The 14,673-nt window shown below is 37.0% G+C and overlaps 1 protein-coding gene across 1 annotated transcript in view; it reads right to left on the bottom strand.

Annotated features, from left to right (window-relative positions):
• Nucleotides 1–6,270: 6,270 nt before the first annotated feature.
• LOC126814833 (calbindin-32) overlaps nucleotides 6,271–14,673 on the bottom strand; it is an 83,230-nt gene continuing 74,827 nt past the window's right edge. Inside the window, exons 7-11 of the mRNA XM_050540227.2 lie at nucleotides 14,300–14,355; nucleotides 13,166–13,211; nucleotides 9,621–9,677; nucleotides 8,396–8,467; nucleotides 6,271–7,635 (exon numbers count right to left, since the gene is read on the bottom strand). Of these exons, the coding sequence (XP_050396184.1) occupies nucleotides 7,474–7,635; nucleotides 8,396–8,467; nucleotides 9,621–9,677; nucleotides 13,166–13,211; nucleotides 14,300–14,355 (393 nt within the window). The 3' untranslated portion in view covers nucleotides 6,271–7,473. The remainder of the gene's footprint in view (nucleotides 7,636–8,395; nucleotides 8,468–9,620; nucleotides 9,678–13,165; nucleotides 13,212–14,299; nucleotides 14,356–14,673) is intronic.

Below are 14,673 nucleotides of genomic sequence, written 5' to 3'. Positions count from 1 at the left end.
TTGTTGATTAGTGAATATAATTATTTAATTAGTTGATTTTTGAACATAATTATTTAATTAGCTGATTAGTGAATATAATTATTTAATTAGTTGATTAGTGATAGTGTAGTCTGCTGTTAGTTTTAAACTTTTATATCCATTGTATAATGGTTGTCAAATCTTTTTCCACTATAAAACCCTTTTTTCAATGAATTATGTAGTTTTTGGAATTTGTATAACCCCACATTTTCATGTAGATGTATATTGTTGTCGCCCCTGTCCATCGACAATTTGTTTGTAGACACTCTATAGGTCACATTTTTTATCTGATTATATGATGATGAGTTAGTTGTATTTTACGTCCGCTTCCACCGAGGTGATATCGCAGACAATATCTGATTATAGGTTTATATAGGTTTATATCCCAACGATCTCAATTCCTTTTGATCGTAACTTTCTGGATTATCTCCCCTGATTGTACGAAAAATCATGTTTTTTTTTTTTTTTTGTTTTCTATCCATCATTCGCAAGATGTGGGTGTATCTTGCCTTGCAACCGCTGGCTGTTTGTGCACAAGGCATGAGCACAATATACATACAAGACAGAAGGGGGCATGTATTTAAAGGACGTAAAGCCCTAATTCAGTATTATCCACAGTCTTCGACATTACCAACAGGAGTTATTGGTTCAATCTAATCAATAGTGATATTGTTCTCTTAATGTGAAATCCGGTTTCCCCCCACTGCTAAAGATCCCTACCCGCAAGTGAATTATTGAAATAAAACCGAACCATGTGTTAGTCCCGAAAATGACCAGGTTGTGGAGTTAAACCTCTCTCTCTCTCTCTCTCTCTCTCTCACACTCTCTTACTGTGAAAATATGAGCTCATGATATTGAATATCTAATAAATAATTATTGGTTCATTCCATTCAATAGCGGAGGGCCTGACAAGGACAGCTGTCTAGTCGTTCGGATGGGACAAAAAACCAAAGTCCCGTGTATACATTGGCATGCACATAAAAGATCATTTGACAGTTGGAATTTGATATAAGAGTAGGCCATAGTGCCGCTGCCCGGGCAAAATTTCCCTCCTACTACACTCAATGGCGTATGCCCGTCTTCATTAGCCCATTCGGAGCAGAACAGTAGGTTGTTAAACCCCATTTCATTTCATTTTCCAATCAATAGTGATGTTCTCTTACCATGAAAATATGAGTTAATATGTAATACATAATGATCAATTTTATAATCAGTTCGCGACGGGTGTACTCTATGCTCTTGAGCGCCGTTTGTAATAAGCCCAGTCATTAGCCCAGTCGGGGTAGAACAGTAGGATGTTAAACCCCATTTCACTTTATTTCACAGACATTTTAAAATACAACTGAAGAAAAGCAAGGTGTGAGATTATATATTAATACTCTATGCTCTGAGCCCCGTTTGTAATAAGCCCAGTCGGAGCAGAACAGAAGGATGTTAAAGGGCCAATCCCGATAATATTTTGGAGAATAAAATTGCTTAATTGTGTGTTAAAATCCTTTAAAATCCCCATCCTTAGCCACTAACTCAATATATGTGATACATTTTCAAACAATGTAAACCCGTCGGTCTTCGTTTGGAAATGGAGACCGGTGTCCAAAACTGTATTATACGGTGTCTGGATAAAAATGTATAAAAGTAATGTGTAGGTGATAATTACTGTTCGTTATCAAGTACAGCACATGGGTCATTCATTGTATAGACCTCTAAAGGAACGGGGATCGATTATCAGGTCACCCAACGAAAAAATTGACCCGAAATCTTAAAAGGGTAACGTGTCCGGATAAGCAATTTTGACGTTCACGTCCAAACGACTAAATATTTTGAGCTGAGATTTTAAGACAAGGTAAATACACCATTCCTCTATATTTTGGCGCTTAAATTTAACACGTACTCAGACTTTTATTTTTTAGACTCTGTTCAAATCGGGATAGTCCCTTTAAACCCCAATTCATTTCCGTTTTTAGATACAATTGAAGAAAAGCAAGGTGTGAGAGTATATATAAATAGGATACCAGATCCTATTAAATATTATTTATTTGATTAAACATGAATAATTCATGGCATGATAACATAAACCAATAATTTTACATTTAGCTTAAATTATGTTAGAAAAACAGGATATAAATTAATGAAAACAGAAAATAAATTAATTATGTTAGAAAAACAGAATATAAATACATCATTATGTTAGAAAAACAAAATAAATTAATTATGTTAGAAAAACAGAATATAAATTATGTTAGAAAAAACAGAATATAAACAAATTATGTTACAAACAGGAGACAAATGAAGTCTACTCAGATGACCCGACCAATAGTTTTTTTACCCTGATTTAATGTTTGGTCCCGAGGATAATCCGAATGGAAATCTTTACTTCATCTACTTGTAAAGTTACAGCGCTTCAAAACTGACCACTTGTTCCGTTGGAAAGGGCGTGGTTTGTCAGGTCGACTGATAATTAATATTCTAAATATATTTACACAAATACCAGTTTATAGTATGTAAGGATAGTAACCTACTCTTTGTATATATTTCTTTTTCTATGGTAATCTGATTAAAATACAGATCTATATTTCGGTTTGTTTTTTATACTTTCGATCACCAACACTTCATGAAGATCTGACAAGTTGTACTGGAAGTGGCTTTTGACCCCATGTTGTCAGACATTAATTAATCAATCAGCGTTGACGTTTCTAGGGGATTACCCACAGTTCCGTGCAGAGCACGCCAAGAACTCACCGTAACAGACCGTTTCATTTGCTAATTCCCCACATCAAACAGAACAACTCTTCCGGATCCTAATGTTGTGAAGACAAGTAAAACAAAATTTTGAACTATAAAAAACGAAACGAAATGGGATCTATGTTTTAATCAGATTGTTTGTATGGGTAACACGTGAACAGAAAGCGTTGTAATTCCAATTCACCTTAAAACTTCATTCTTAAAGGATTGTACTTATATGATTGTACACAGGCCCGTAGCCTGCCGAGGGGCAGTGAAGGTTTTAGTGGGGGGGGGGGCAGTCTGCAGTAGGTATTACTGGTATTTTAGAGCTATGGTCGGCAACGTTTTTTTTCGTGGGGGTGGGGGCAAAACATTTTTTCAGGGGGGCAATGCCCCCCACCCCACCTTGCCCCCCCCGCTACATGCCTGATTGTACAAATACTAACCATCAAACATAAAATATAAAACTCAATAAATAAAAGAGACGGAAGGCCATGTTGGTATAATACATTTGACTACCACCGATTTTAAAAAGTAAAAATTACTAAAAACAAAAAAAAAGAGAACCAAACAGTGGAATTATTTCAAAATATATTAAAAGTTATCGTAGGGTATAAATTAAGTCGACGGATCACAAATTGTTTCCAAAATGTTTTGTTTAACATAATCAAACGTGTAGAGCAGGCCATATTATTAAACACTTAGCAAAACAATCGATTCCAACGTTACTGCAGACCCGATCGCTAATAAATGTCGGGTAACTACAATGGAAATCTTTACAATAAACTCTTTCATAAAGCAACAAAAACATGACAAATACATATAATATTATAATTACAAAAAATTGATTCCATGAAAACAAATAATTAAGCATAAAAATATCATAGAATTTCACGTAGTGGACATTAATTAGAATACAGAATATTTTTTTGGGTTAGAGCTATTTGATAAGGAAAACTTCAAGTTTGGTCTAAGGTCAAGAGATGTAAACAGGGCTAGCACTAATTGCAACCCTAACCCTATCCCTAATGGTTACCCTAACAGGCAACTACGAGGCGAATGGGTGCCGTCATGGGTTCGATTCCCGTAAGGGTGAGGAAAGGTTAGACACACGGCCTGTGATTTCGTGGGCGGGAGCGGGGGTCTGTAAAGAACGATCACCTCCCGATAACCCTAACCCTGGACCTAGCCCCAATCCTTACCTTAACCCTAACCCACAATCACATTATTCACATCTCAGCGACCTTGACGAAAATTGAGCTGGCCTTAACAAATAGATCTATCCATATTTTTTACCTGTCTGTAAAAAATGAAACAATAACAAAAGGAAAGACAAGACTTAAACACAAATACATTATGCAGTAGAAAATAATAGAATATAGTCCAATATGGCCAGGGCGTTATTAGGTGGTAAGCTGGGTATACAATCACATGTATATATACACAGGCCCATTGGGCGTAATGATTGGACAAGGGAGGTAATACACTCTAAACTAGGCCTATACTATACATCGATCTACTTTTATTAAATTTAAGAATTTAATGGCTTTAATCAATGACGTCATTGGATTTAATAATTAATATCTATGTAACAACGAACAATATTTTAAATATATATTGACGAATACATATTGACATATCTGTCACATGATCATCTTCATATTAAAGAGTGATGACTTAGTACTTCTTCAAATACGTATCTGATTATTGTCCAGAATGTCAAACCTCTATTCAGTCTGATTAATATACAGATCTATATTTCGTTTCGTTTTTTTGTATACTTTCGATGGCCTACACTACATGAAGTTCTGACCAGTTGTAGTAAAAGGTCGCGTCAGATGTCATACGAGCGACTTTTGACCTTATGACATTAGTCATTGATTAATCAATCAGCGTTGACGTTTCTAGGGGTTTACTCAAAGTTCCGTGCACCTCGAATGCCAAACACTCGCCGTAACAGACCGTTTCATTGGCCTATCCCTCAAATCTTCAAGAACGCGGGTTATAGAACAACTCTTCCAGATTCCAGTGCAGTAAAGACAAGTAAATTTTGAACTATAAAAAACGAAACGAAATAGGATCTGTGTTTTAATCAGATTGAACCTCTATCTTAATAGGCTGGGACTTTGTTTTGTATCCGCTTCCAAATACAGTTAATAAATTGATCCCTAGCTGGTAAGAGTATGTGGTCTAGAGGATAAGTGTCAATACTGAACAGGTGCCTTTTTCACGAAACTATTTTAAGAATGCATGCTTTCCATTGGCTAAGAGGAATAAACTTTGACTAAGAATTTAATTCTCAACCAATCAAAAGGCTTCACCCTTAAAATATTCCGTATTCGGTTTCCACTATCACGATTCGCGCTACGATTGAAATCGTGGTTTTAATCGTGGTGAAATCTTATCATATATCGAGGTCAATCGTGGAAATTGTGTTGATCGTATCGAAACGTATCCGAACGTATCTTCACGTTTCAGATCGTGGACTCAATAGGGGCAATCCTATCGTAACACATCGCACGATAGTGGGATTCTAACATTACCATAGCAACGAAACCCGGTTCACCAATTGTCCCGATATGGTCGATCACGTATTATTATGAAGATGACGAACATTAAGGCTATATAAGATGGTTCGAAAGTTGATAATAATTAGCAAAAAGGTTTGGAAGAAAAGCAAAATCGTTGTTGATAGATACACAGATGAAATAATGAAAACACCAACAAGCTAAACTCTGTATCTAAGACAATGACGCATATGTATAGAATTAATGCTAAATGATAAGGCCAGCTCAATTTTCCGTCATAGGTCACGAGATGTAAACATGGCTAGTGCGAATCCAAAACCTAAATCCTAACCCTGGACCTAGAACTAGTGCTTACTCTAACCTACAACCTCGGCAACAATAACGTGTCTCAACCTTATTTACATCTCAACGACATGACAAAAATTGAGCTGGCCTTAACAAATAGATTTAGCCATATGTTAAGCCTATAAATTTTTGGCAAGATAAACGTCCTGGAACTTCCAGGTGCAAACCAAGAGAAAGTTATTTGTTTTATCCCATGATGGAGAAAAATGAGGGGCTAAGTGAGAGGGACACAATGGCATGCTTTAAGTCATGGTTTTGAGTTTTTGCGCCCCTCGCAAATGGTAAAAATCACGCGGTTTCAATGTGGTTTTCAACATTATAATCATAATGCTCAACCAGTGTCAAACATATACCGTGGGTCAGATATGCTACAAATGACTGTAGCATGTTCCACACAGCCCAATATTACGCGGCGGCACTGGAAGGGGCCCTCCACCTTCCCCCCAAACACATATAAATATTGTTTTTTGGGGGGCCCGGATGGGATCTTGTTCCCCATGCAAAATAATGGGTCACCTTGCCCCTGAAGACAATCCGGGCACATTTATATTTACAAACAATATACTATGTTAAAGATCCATTATGTAAGATTTAGGTAAAGAGCTGATCGTTCCTGTTATAATAGTTCATAAATAGATAATGAAAAATGAATACATTGAAAATTGCAGACATATTACTTTATTCGGTGTAAAGTTATGAGTGTTTGAAGTTTGGTAGTCTAGATTGTCATTGATACGATAATAAACGAGGTCTCTATTTACCATTATACCGTTAATCTATTCAATGGCGCTGATGGTCTTATCCACTTAATATCCAAGTCATCCGATGGTTTAAAAAGAGAGAAATGGGGTTTAACGCCAGTTGACTCAATGACAGACATTATGATACAGGATAGTTTGAAGAGTTGATCATGGGCTTGCCATATGAATAGCCTACATGTCTAGATAATAATTTAAATAACATCTGAAGCCAGAGAGTTGATTATAGGCTTGTCATGTTAATAAATGTTATTAAAGAGAGAGAGAGAGATAGAGAGAGAGAGAGAAAGAGAGAGAGAGTTGATTATGGGCTTGTCATGTTAATAAATGTTTAAATTATAATTTATATAACATTTGAAGTCAGAAAAAAAGGCCTTACAATAGGCAGATGTATCTCTTACATAATGCATCTCTAATATATTTGCGTAATGAGATCTTTTTTTAAAGTTTCTAAACCGTCTTTGACCAAGATAGCATTATTTTATAACAATAAACACACAGTGACAGCATTCTGATCAAAATACAGATCTATATTTCGTTTCGTTTTTTTATACTTTCAATGGCCTACACTACATGAAGATCTGACCGGTTGTTGCGATAGGTCATGTCAGAGGTCATACGAGCGGCTTTGACCCTATGACGTCAGACATTTCATTAACCAATCAGCATTGATGTTTCTAGTGGATTACCCACTGTTCTGTTGCAAAACACGCCTAAAGCTCGCCGTAACAGACCGTTTCATTGGTTAATACCTCACTACCACACATCATCCAGAACACGTCAATGATAACAACTCTTCCAAATCCTAGTGTAGTAAAGACAAGTAAAAACGAAATTTTGAACTATAAAAAACGAAACGAAATAGGATCTGTGTTTTAATCAGATTGATAGTAACAGCAAAGTAAGGCTTAAATTAAAAATTGTAATTAAATTATTTGATGCCTTTGAGTTTGTAAGTCCCAATAAAAGGTATTAAAGTTGATTTTTTTTGGAGAAAAAAGAAAAAAAAAAATCATTATGTAAACATTGAACATGCGAATCATTAAGTAAACAAATATTATGATACAATAAGGTGAGAGATGAGATGAGGAATGGTTCCACTATTGGTCATCTTCTGGAACGTCATCGTGACAAGAATTTCTGGTATTAAAGGACATTAGCACCATACTTAATTCATCTTTATCTATCTTACCATCATGGTTCAGGTCGCATTTCTTTAGCAAAATATCTTTAAATTCATCCATATCTTCAGCGTCATAATCCTGAAATGTGATCACAAATAATGGTTTAGTGGTATTTAGTAACTGGAGAGAGAGAGAGAGAGAGAGAGAGAGAGAAAGAGAGAGAGAGAGATGGGTTAAACGCCCACTCGACTCAAACTAGGTCATTTTGGGACTAACATATGATTTAATTTTATTTCAATAATTCGCTTGTGCGTAGGGGTTTTTATCAGTGGGAGGAAACTGGGGGACCCGGAGAAAACCCACGATGTTGGACAGGCGACCCTACTCCTTGCAGGGATCGAACACGCGACCTTCATGCTAGCGAGCCAGCGTCTTACCCACTTAGCCACCGTGACTCCCTGAAACGCCAGAGAGAGAGAGAGAGAGAGAGAGAGAGAGAGAGAGAAATGGGGTTTAACGTCCACTCGACACAAACTAGGTCATTTTGGGACTAACATATGATTTAATTTTATTTCAATAATTCGCTTGTGCGTAGGGGTTTTTATATGTGGGAGGAAACTGGAGGACCGGGGAAAACCCACGAGGTTGGTCAGGCGACCCTACTCCTTGTCACGTACAACTGGGGATTCGAAACAACGGTAGTTGACTCAATGACAGGCCTTATGATACAGCGCGCACGTGCTAACCATTCGACCACCCAACCCCCCGAAACGTCACAGAGAAGTGGAATTAAATGAAATGGGGTTTAACGTCGTGCGTGTCTGCACCAACCGGGCTAATGAAGACGAGAAACGTCATAGAGTGTAAGATGATATAACAAGATCAGAAATACTCTTACTTCTTGAACTAATTCCATCAAATCTTTCAAAAAACCAGTTAATTCTTCATTTTCAATCATATTGTTATTATCCTACAAAAAACAATCATCTTGTTATTATCTTCCAAAAACAGCCATATTGCTATTATCGTACAAAAACACAATCATATTGGTATTATCCCACAACAACAACCATTTGTTATTACCGTACAAAAACAATAATATTGTTATTATCCTACAAATTAATCATATTGTTATTATTCTACAAAAACAGTCATATTGCTATTATCGTACAAAAACACAATCATATTGGTATTATCCCACAACAACAACCATTTTGTTATTACCGTACAAAAACAATAATATTGTTATTATCCTACAAATTAATCATATTGTTATTATTCTACAAAAACAGTCATATTGTTATTATCCTACAAAAACAGTCATTTTGTTATTATCCTACAGATCTTTTTTGGCTTCAAATCTTATATAAACTATTATCTAGACATTTATTCAAACAGCAAGCCTATAATCAACTCGCTAGACCATCGGATTAGAACACCAGCAACGATAAAATGGATAATCGAGATTTATTCTCGGTTGTCAAGTACCGTTGCTACGATAATAAATGATCTACGCCACATCTTCAAACAGCCTTAACTTCACCCAGAATAATTCTGCGTCAAGGGCCCTGTTTCACGAAATTTCAACTAAAGATAAAATCCAATTATAGTAAATACTTCAATTTTGATTGGCTAAGCACTAAAATCAATCTAATATTATCCAATCAAATTACTAAAATTTGGATTTCATCTTGTTAAAATTCGTGAAACTGGCCCCTGGTGAGTTAATTTTATTAGTTCAGGAAAAACCGAAGGAAATTTAAAAATATAAGAAATTCGCCCACAAATGAGTGAAAACTAATTTTAAGACTAACATGGTTATTTATATTGACTATGGATAGGTCTCCATAGTGAAGGAAAGATCAGTGTTGCCTGGACCACAAAGTGCCAGCCCATTTGTTCCTATGGATTCCTGCACTAGTATACAAATGTATACACTTAGACACCTAGCCACGCTGCAAACAATTATCCCAAGCCACATGGATGGCCCATACTTCCGCTTTTCAACAAAATGCACTATGTAAATGTAAAAGCGCCAGCCACTCTCAATCTCTATCGCCATAGCGATGTTTTTGTATAATTACTGATAAACGACTGATTTGCTGGCAGACACAAACACTTACCCTATCATAAAGTTTAAATACACGGTTTATATCGTCACAGTTTAACTGTTTACCGCTCTGAAAAATACATTAATAGTTAACATCAAACCGCTTTCAATAGTATAGCAAATACACTTAGAGATTAAAACAACTGATAGAGAGAGAGAGAGAGAGAGAGAGAGAGAGAGAGACTTTGTTTAATGCCCACCTGACAAAAACTAGGTCATTTCGGGGATTAACATATGGTTCAATTTTATTTCAATAAATCGCTTGCGCGTAGGGATCTTTAGCAGTGGGAGGAATCCGAAGGATCCAGAGAAGACCCACGAGGTTGGACAGGCAACCCTACTCCTTGTCACGTACAACCGGGGAATCGAAACCACGCCAGTTGACTCAATGCCAGATCTTATGATAAAGCGCGCACGCGCTAACCATTCGGCTATCCACCCCCACTCATACAGGGCTGACTGAAAAGTTCTAAGTCTATCTGTGAAAAACCTGTACAGGTGTACACACTTTAGCCAACGATGTTGCAAGGCCTGGATGCATGTCAGGAAGAACTTTTCTTCAGCCACACTTAAAAAGTCACCATAACTAGTAAAATGATGATTGGCTAGTTCCCTTTTCATTTTTGGAAACAGGTCGCACCCATGGTTACAAATATGGCCAAAATATTACCAGGATTTGCTTCAAAAAGGCACAGATTGTCTCGGGATTTCAGAAATCTGACACGTTTCTCGTACCACAGACAAAAGCTTTGGCACCCATCTTGCAGAAACCTTTGTCATTCCTTACTCGTTGGCTACAATGTGTTCAACCCTTTCATGAGAGATGCCCACAACACCGGCAATATATCGAGTGGTCAGTCGTTGATCAGCCATCACCATGTCATGCACCCGGGTAATGTTTTCTTGAATGGTTGCTGTTGATGGCCCTCCAGGTCGTGGGTCATCGTCAAGACTCTCTCTGTCACGCTTAAATTCCACAGCCCACTTCTTTTGTATGGAAAAGTAAGGGACAGATTTAGCTCTTGCATAATGCATGTTTAAATTCCACAGCCCACTTCTTTACTGTAGGAAGAGGAAGGGGCGTCATCCCCTAAAGTGGAGACCATGTCGGCATGTATCTGTGTTGGGGTTAGTCAGTTCAGTTGCAGGTACTTGATGACTGCCCTATAGCCAGTTTTGTTCATTTCTGATTCACAAGATGACCGGGTACGAAGACAATAATAACACTACAGCTGCAGTTCTTATGTCTATGACCAATTTGATTAAAACACAGATACTATTTCGTTTCGTTCTTATAGTTCAAAATTTCGTTTTACTTGTCTTTACTACATTGACCTGTTCTGAATAATGTGAGGTAATAGCGAATGAAACGGTCTGTTACGGCGAGCTTTAGGTGTGTTTTGTACGGAACTGTGCATTATCAACTAGTAACATCAATTCTGATTGGTTAATCAAATGTCTTGACGTCATAGGGTCAAAAGACTGATCGCAAGACCTCTGGCGCGACCTATCGCCGTTCATATGACCTCTGACGTGACCTATCGCAACAACCGGTCAGATCTTCATGTAGTGTAGTCCATCGAAAGTATAAAAAAACGAAACGAAATATAGATCTGTATGTTAATCAGATTGGTCTATGATTCATTCGATGATTGTACTTGTTGGTGGCAAAACTTTGTTTCAATTCAATTGATCTACCCTTTTCAGGCTTAAAACTCTCCAGCCAGTCTTCGCATAATGATAGCAATTTGTATCGTTTAGCTGTTCGTTAACAGTAGTATTCTTGGTCTCTGAACACACAATAAATTGTGCTTTTAAAAAGTTAGCATGGCCTAGCAATTGTTTGTCGTTTAGACTCGATAAAGCATTACTTGGGATAGTATTGACAATGGACCATATGGCAAATTTCATAATCCATATTATAACTCGCAGGTTACCGTGACGATAAGACAGTTACGGCGCCTCGGCGCCTGTGTATCTCCGTTTCCATACGATAATAATGTTTTATTGCCTAATTTCAGATATTAATAACGACCTTGGAATAATAATCTCAAGAGAGAGAGAGAGAGAGAGAGTTTAACATCCACTCAACACAAACTAGGTCATTTTGGGACTAACATGGTTTAATTTTATTCAATAATCCGCATGCACGTAGGGGACTTTAGCAGTGGGAGGAAACCAGAGGACCCGGAGAAAACCCACGAGGTTGGACAGGCGGCCCTACTCCTTGTCACGTACAACCGAGGAATCGAAACCATACCAGTTGACTCAATGACAGGCCTTATGATACAGCGTGCAGTGCACGCGCTAACCATTCGGCCATCCACCCCCCCTCCCCCCTTGTTACATCAGACCACTGTAATTGTATACAAAGCACTGATATGGAATACATCATTCTCTTATAACAGCTTAACCGCTGATATTTTGGAGCTAAAAATTGACAAAAATCGGTCGCAACACATATAATAATATATGAATGTATATAAAATGATTTACATTCAATCGTTTCTGCTTTTACTGTAATTTCTAATCAGTTACGTTCGGCGAAATACGCCAGAACTCTCAATCGAATGGCAATCTCTAGTGCCTGGATGTTCCAGTCTACACCGATAGTGTTTGTTTCGCATGCTCTCCAGATAAGAATAGGGTGTCACCGTTTGACATGACTTGTGGCATATGTTTAGCCTCGTTCTTCGAGTTCATTGTTACAAATGGCACTGAAACACATATGGTACACGATTTGTGTACAAATGGTAAACTGTTTATTTTGTTTTAAATATTGGATACCAGAAGCTCATCTTTTCCCGGTAAGTTCACAACATCAATGTTGATTTAAATTGACAAATAATTCGTGTTTTCAATGTTGAAGACTTTGGATGATATTGAGTTAGAGACTCGGCTACTTTAAATAACAAATACCATGGGTAATTGATCCGAATTGGTTATGAAATACAATAGAATTCCATTAAAGGAATCCAGGCTATAGCGCCTCAATGGCTTTCAGTTGATAATGAATCACAAGACTACCATTTATCGCCTAGGGTTAAACTATTTGAAAGCTGCATCATGATTAGATTTTTATATATATATATACGTGTTTATTGTTTAAAATGTCTGTGTATATTGTGTATGATGTCCACGGGTTTGTCTCGTGTAATTGTATATAAAGAGAGAGAGAGAGAGAGAGAGGGAGAGGGAGGGGAGAGAGAGAGAGAGGAGAGAGAGAGAGAGAGGGAGAGAGAGAGAGAGGGGAGAGAGAAATGGGGTTTAACGTCCACTCGACACAAACTAGGTCATTTCGGGACTACCTATGATTCGATTTTATTTCAATAATTCGCTTGCGCGTAAGGTCTTTAGCAGGGGGAGGAAACCGGAGGACCCGGAGAAAACCCACGAGGTGACTTTTGACCACACATGATCTAACCAAGACCTAAACCTTTCTTACACGCACTGTTGTCGTCATCTAAATCCGACATGGCCGAAAAGGCTGCTATTAAAAATAACGCATGGGAACAAATGAAAAATGAAACTAAAATATTACAAACAAATGATAAATACCTTAAATACAGGCCTACACAGGAAGTTTTCTTTAACCGGAAGTAATCTAGAGAAAACGAGATTATTAAAAGATTAAGTTGACTGGGATTAAACTATAAACAAGCTCATTAATTAACCACCGATCTTACATAGGGAGATATTAGATGATATATCATGTTACTATATATTACAATACATAGGAAGATATTCCAATACAACATGGGTGATATATCACATAGGAATATATGGGAACGTATTACATTACAACATGGGAATATAATACAATATAGATGGTATACAACATGGGAATGTATTACAATACAATATATATGGTATATTAGATGGGAATATATTACAATACAATGTAGATGATATACTACATGGGAATGTATTACAATACAATATGGATGTTATACTACATGGGAATATATTACAATACCACATGGATGGTATATCACATGGGAAGATAATACAACATATACAGTGTAGATGGTATATTACATGGGAATATATTCCAATACAACATGGATGGTATACTAATTGGGAATATATTACAATATACAACATGGATGATATATTACATGAGAATATATTCCAATACAATATAGATGGTATATCACATGGGAAGATAATACAACATGGGTGATATACTACATGCGAATATATTACAATACAACATGGATTATCAGATGGAAATTTTATACAATATAAATTATTATTTGCAGATGAAATATGATTGTTTTCTTTCCAGATTGAATAAAGATTTGCATTTACAAGCGGAATATTGATTCATGGATGAAATATGGGTTGTTATCTACACAAATCATGCATTAATGTACGAGTAGAATATTAACCATCATTTAAAGTTCAATATAGAGAGAGATACAAATGGGGTTTAACGTCCATTCAACACAAACTAGGTCATTTCGAGACTAAAATATGATTCAATTTTATTTCAATAATTCACATAATTTTAGCAGTGGGCCGAAAACGGGGGTCGGACAGGCGACTCTATTCCTTGTCAGTACAACCTAGGAATCAAAACCACGCCAGCTGACTCAATGACAGACTTTATGATGCAACGCACACGCGCTTACCATTCGCCCCCACCCCCGCGTCCCCACCAAAAAGCAATAAATCTTTATGCATACTTACTTTGCCATCTCACTAAGTTGTAATTTGGCATCTCTATTCCTATCAAACAGTTGTAGCTGAAATGACATGCATTTAAAAATGTTATATGATTCCCAGAGTGCGACATTAAGCATTTAAATAAAACTGTGTTACTTGATATCGAGACAATCTGATTAAAACACAGATCCTATTTCGTTTCGTTTTTTTATAGTTCAAAATTTCATTTTATTTGTCTGTATTACACTAGGATCTGGAAGAGTGTTTATCCTGCGTTCTGGATTAGCAAATGAAACCATCTGTTACGGCGACTTCTTGGCGTGCGATGCACGGAACTGTGGGCAAACCACTAGAAACGTCAACGCTGATTGATTAATCAATGTCTGACGCAAAAGGGG

Source organism: Patella vulgata, chromosome 3, assembly GCF_932274485.2.
Source record: "Patella vulgata chromosome 3, xgPatVulg1.2, whole genome shotgun sequence".
NCBI classification, from domain to species: domain Eukaryota; kingdom Metazoa; phylum Mollusca; class Gastropoda; family Patellidae; genus Patella; species Patella vulgata.
Note: the sequence above shows the minus strand (reverse complement) of the source record. Positions and strands in the feature narration are given on the sequence as shown.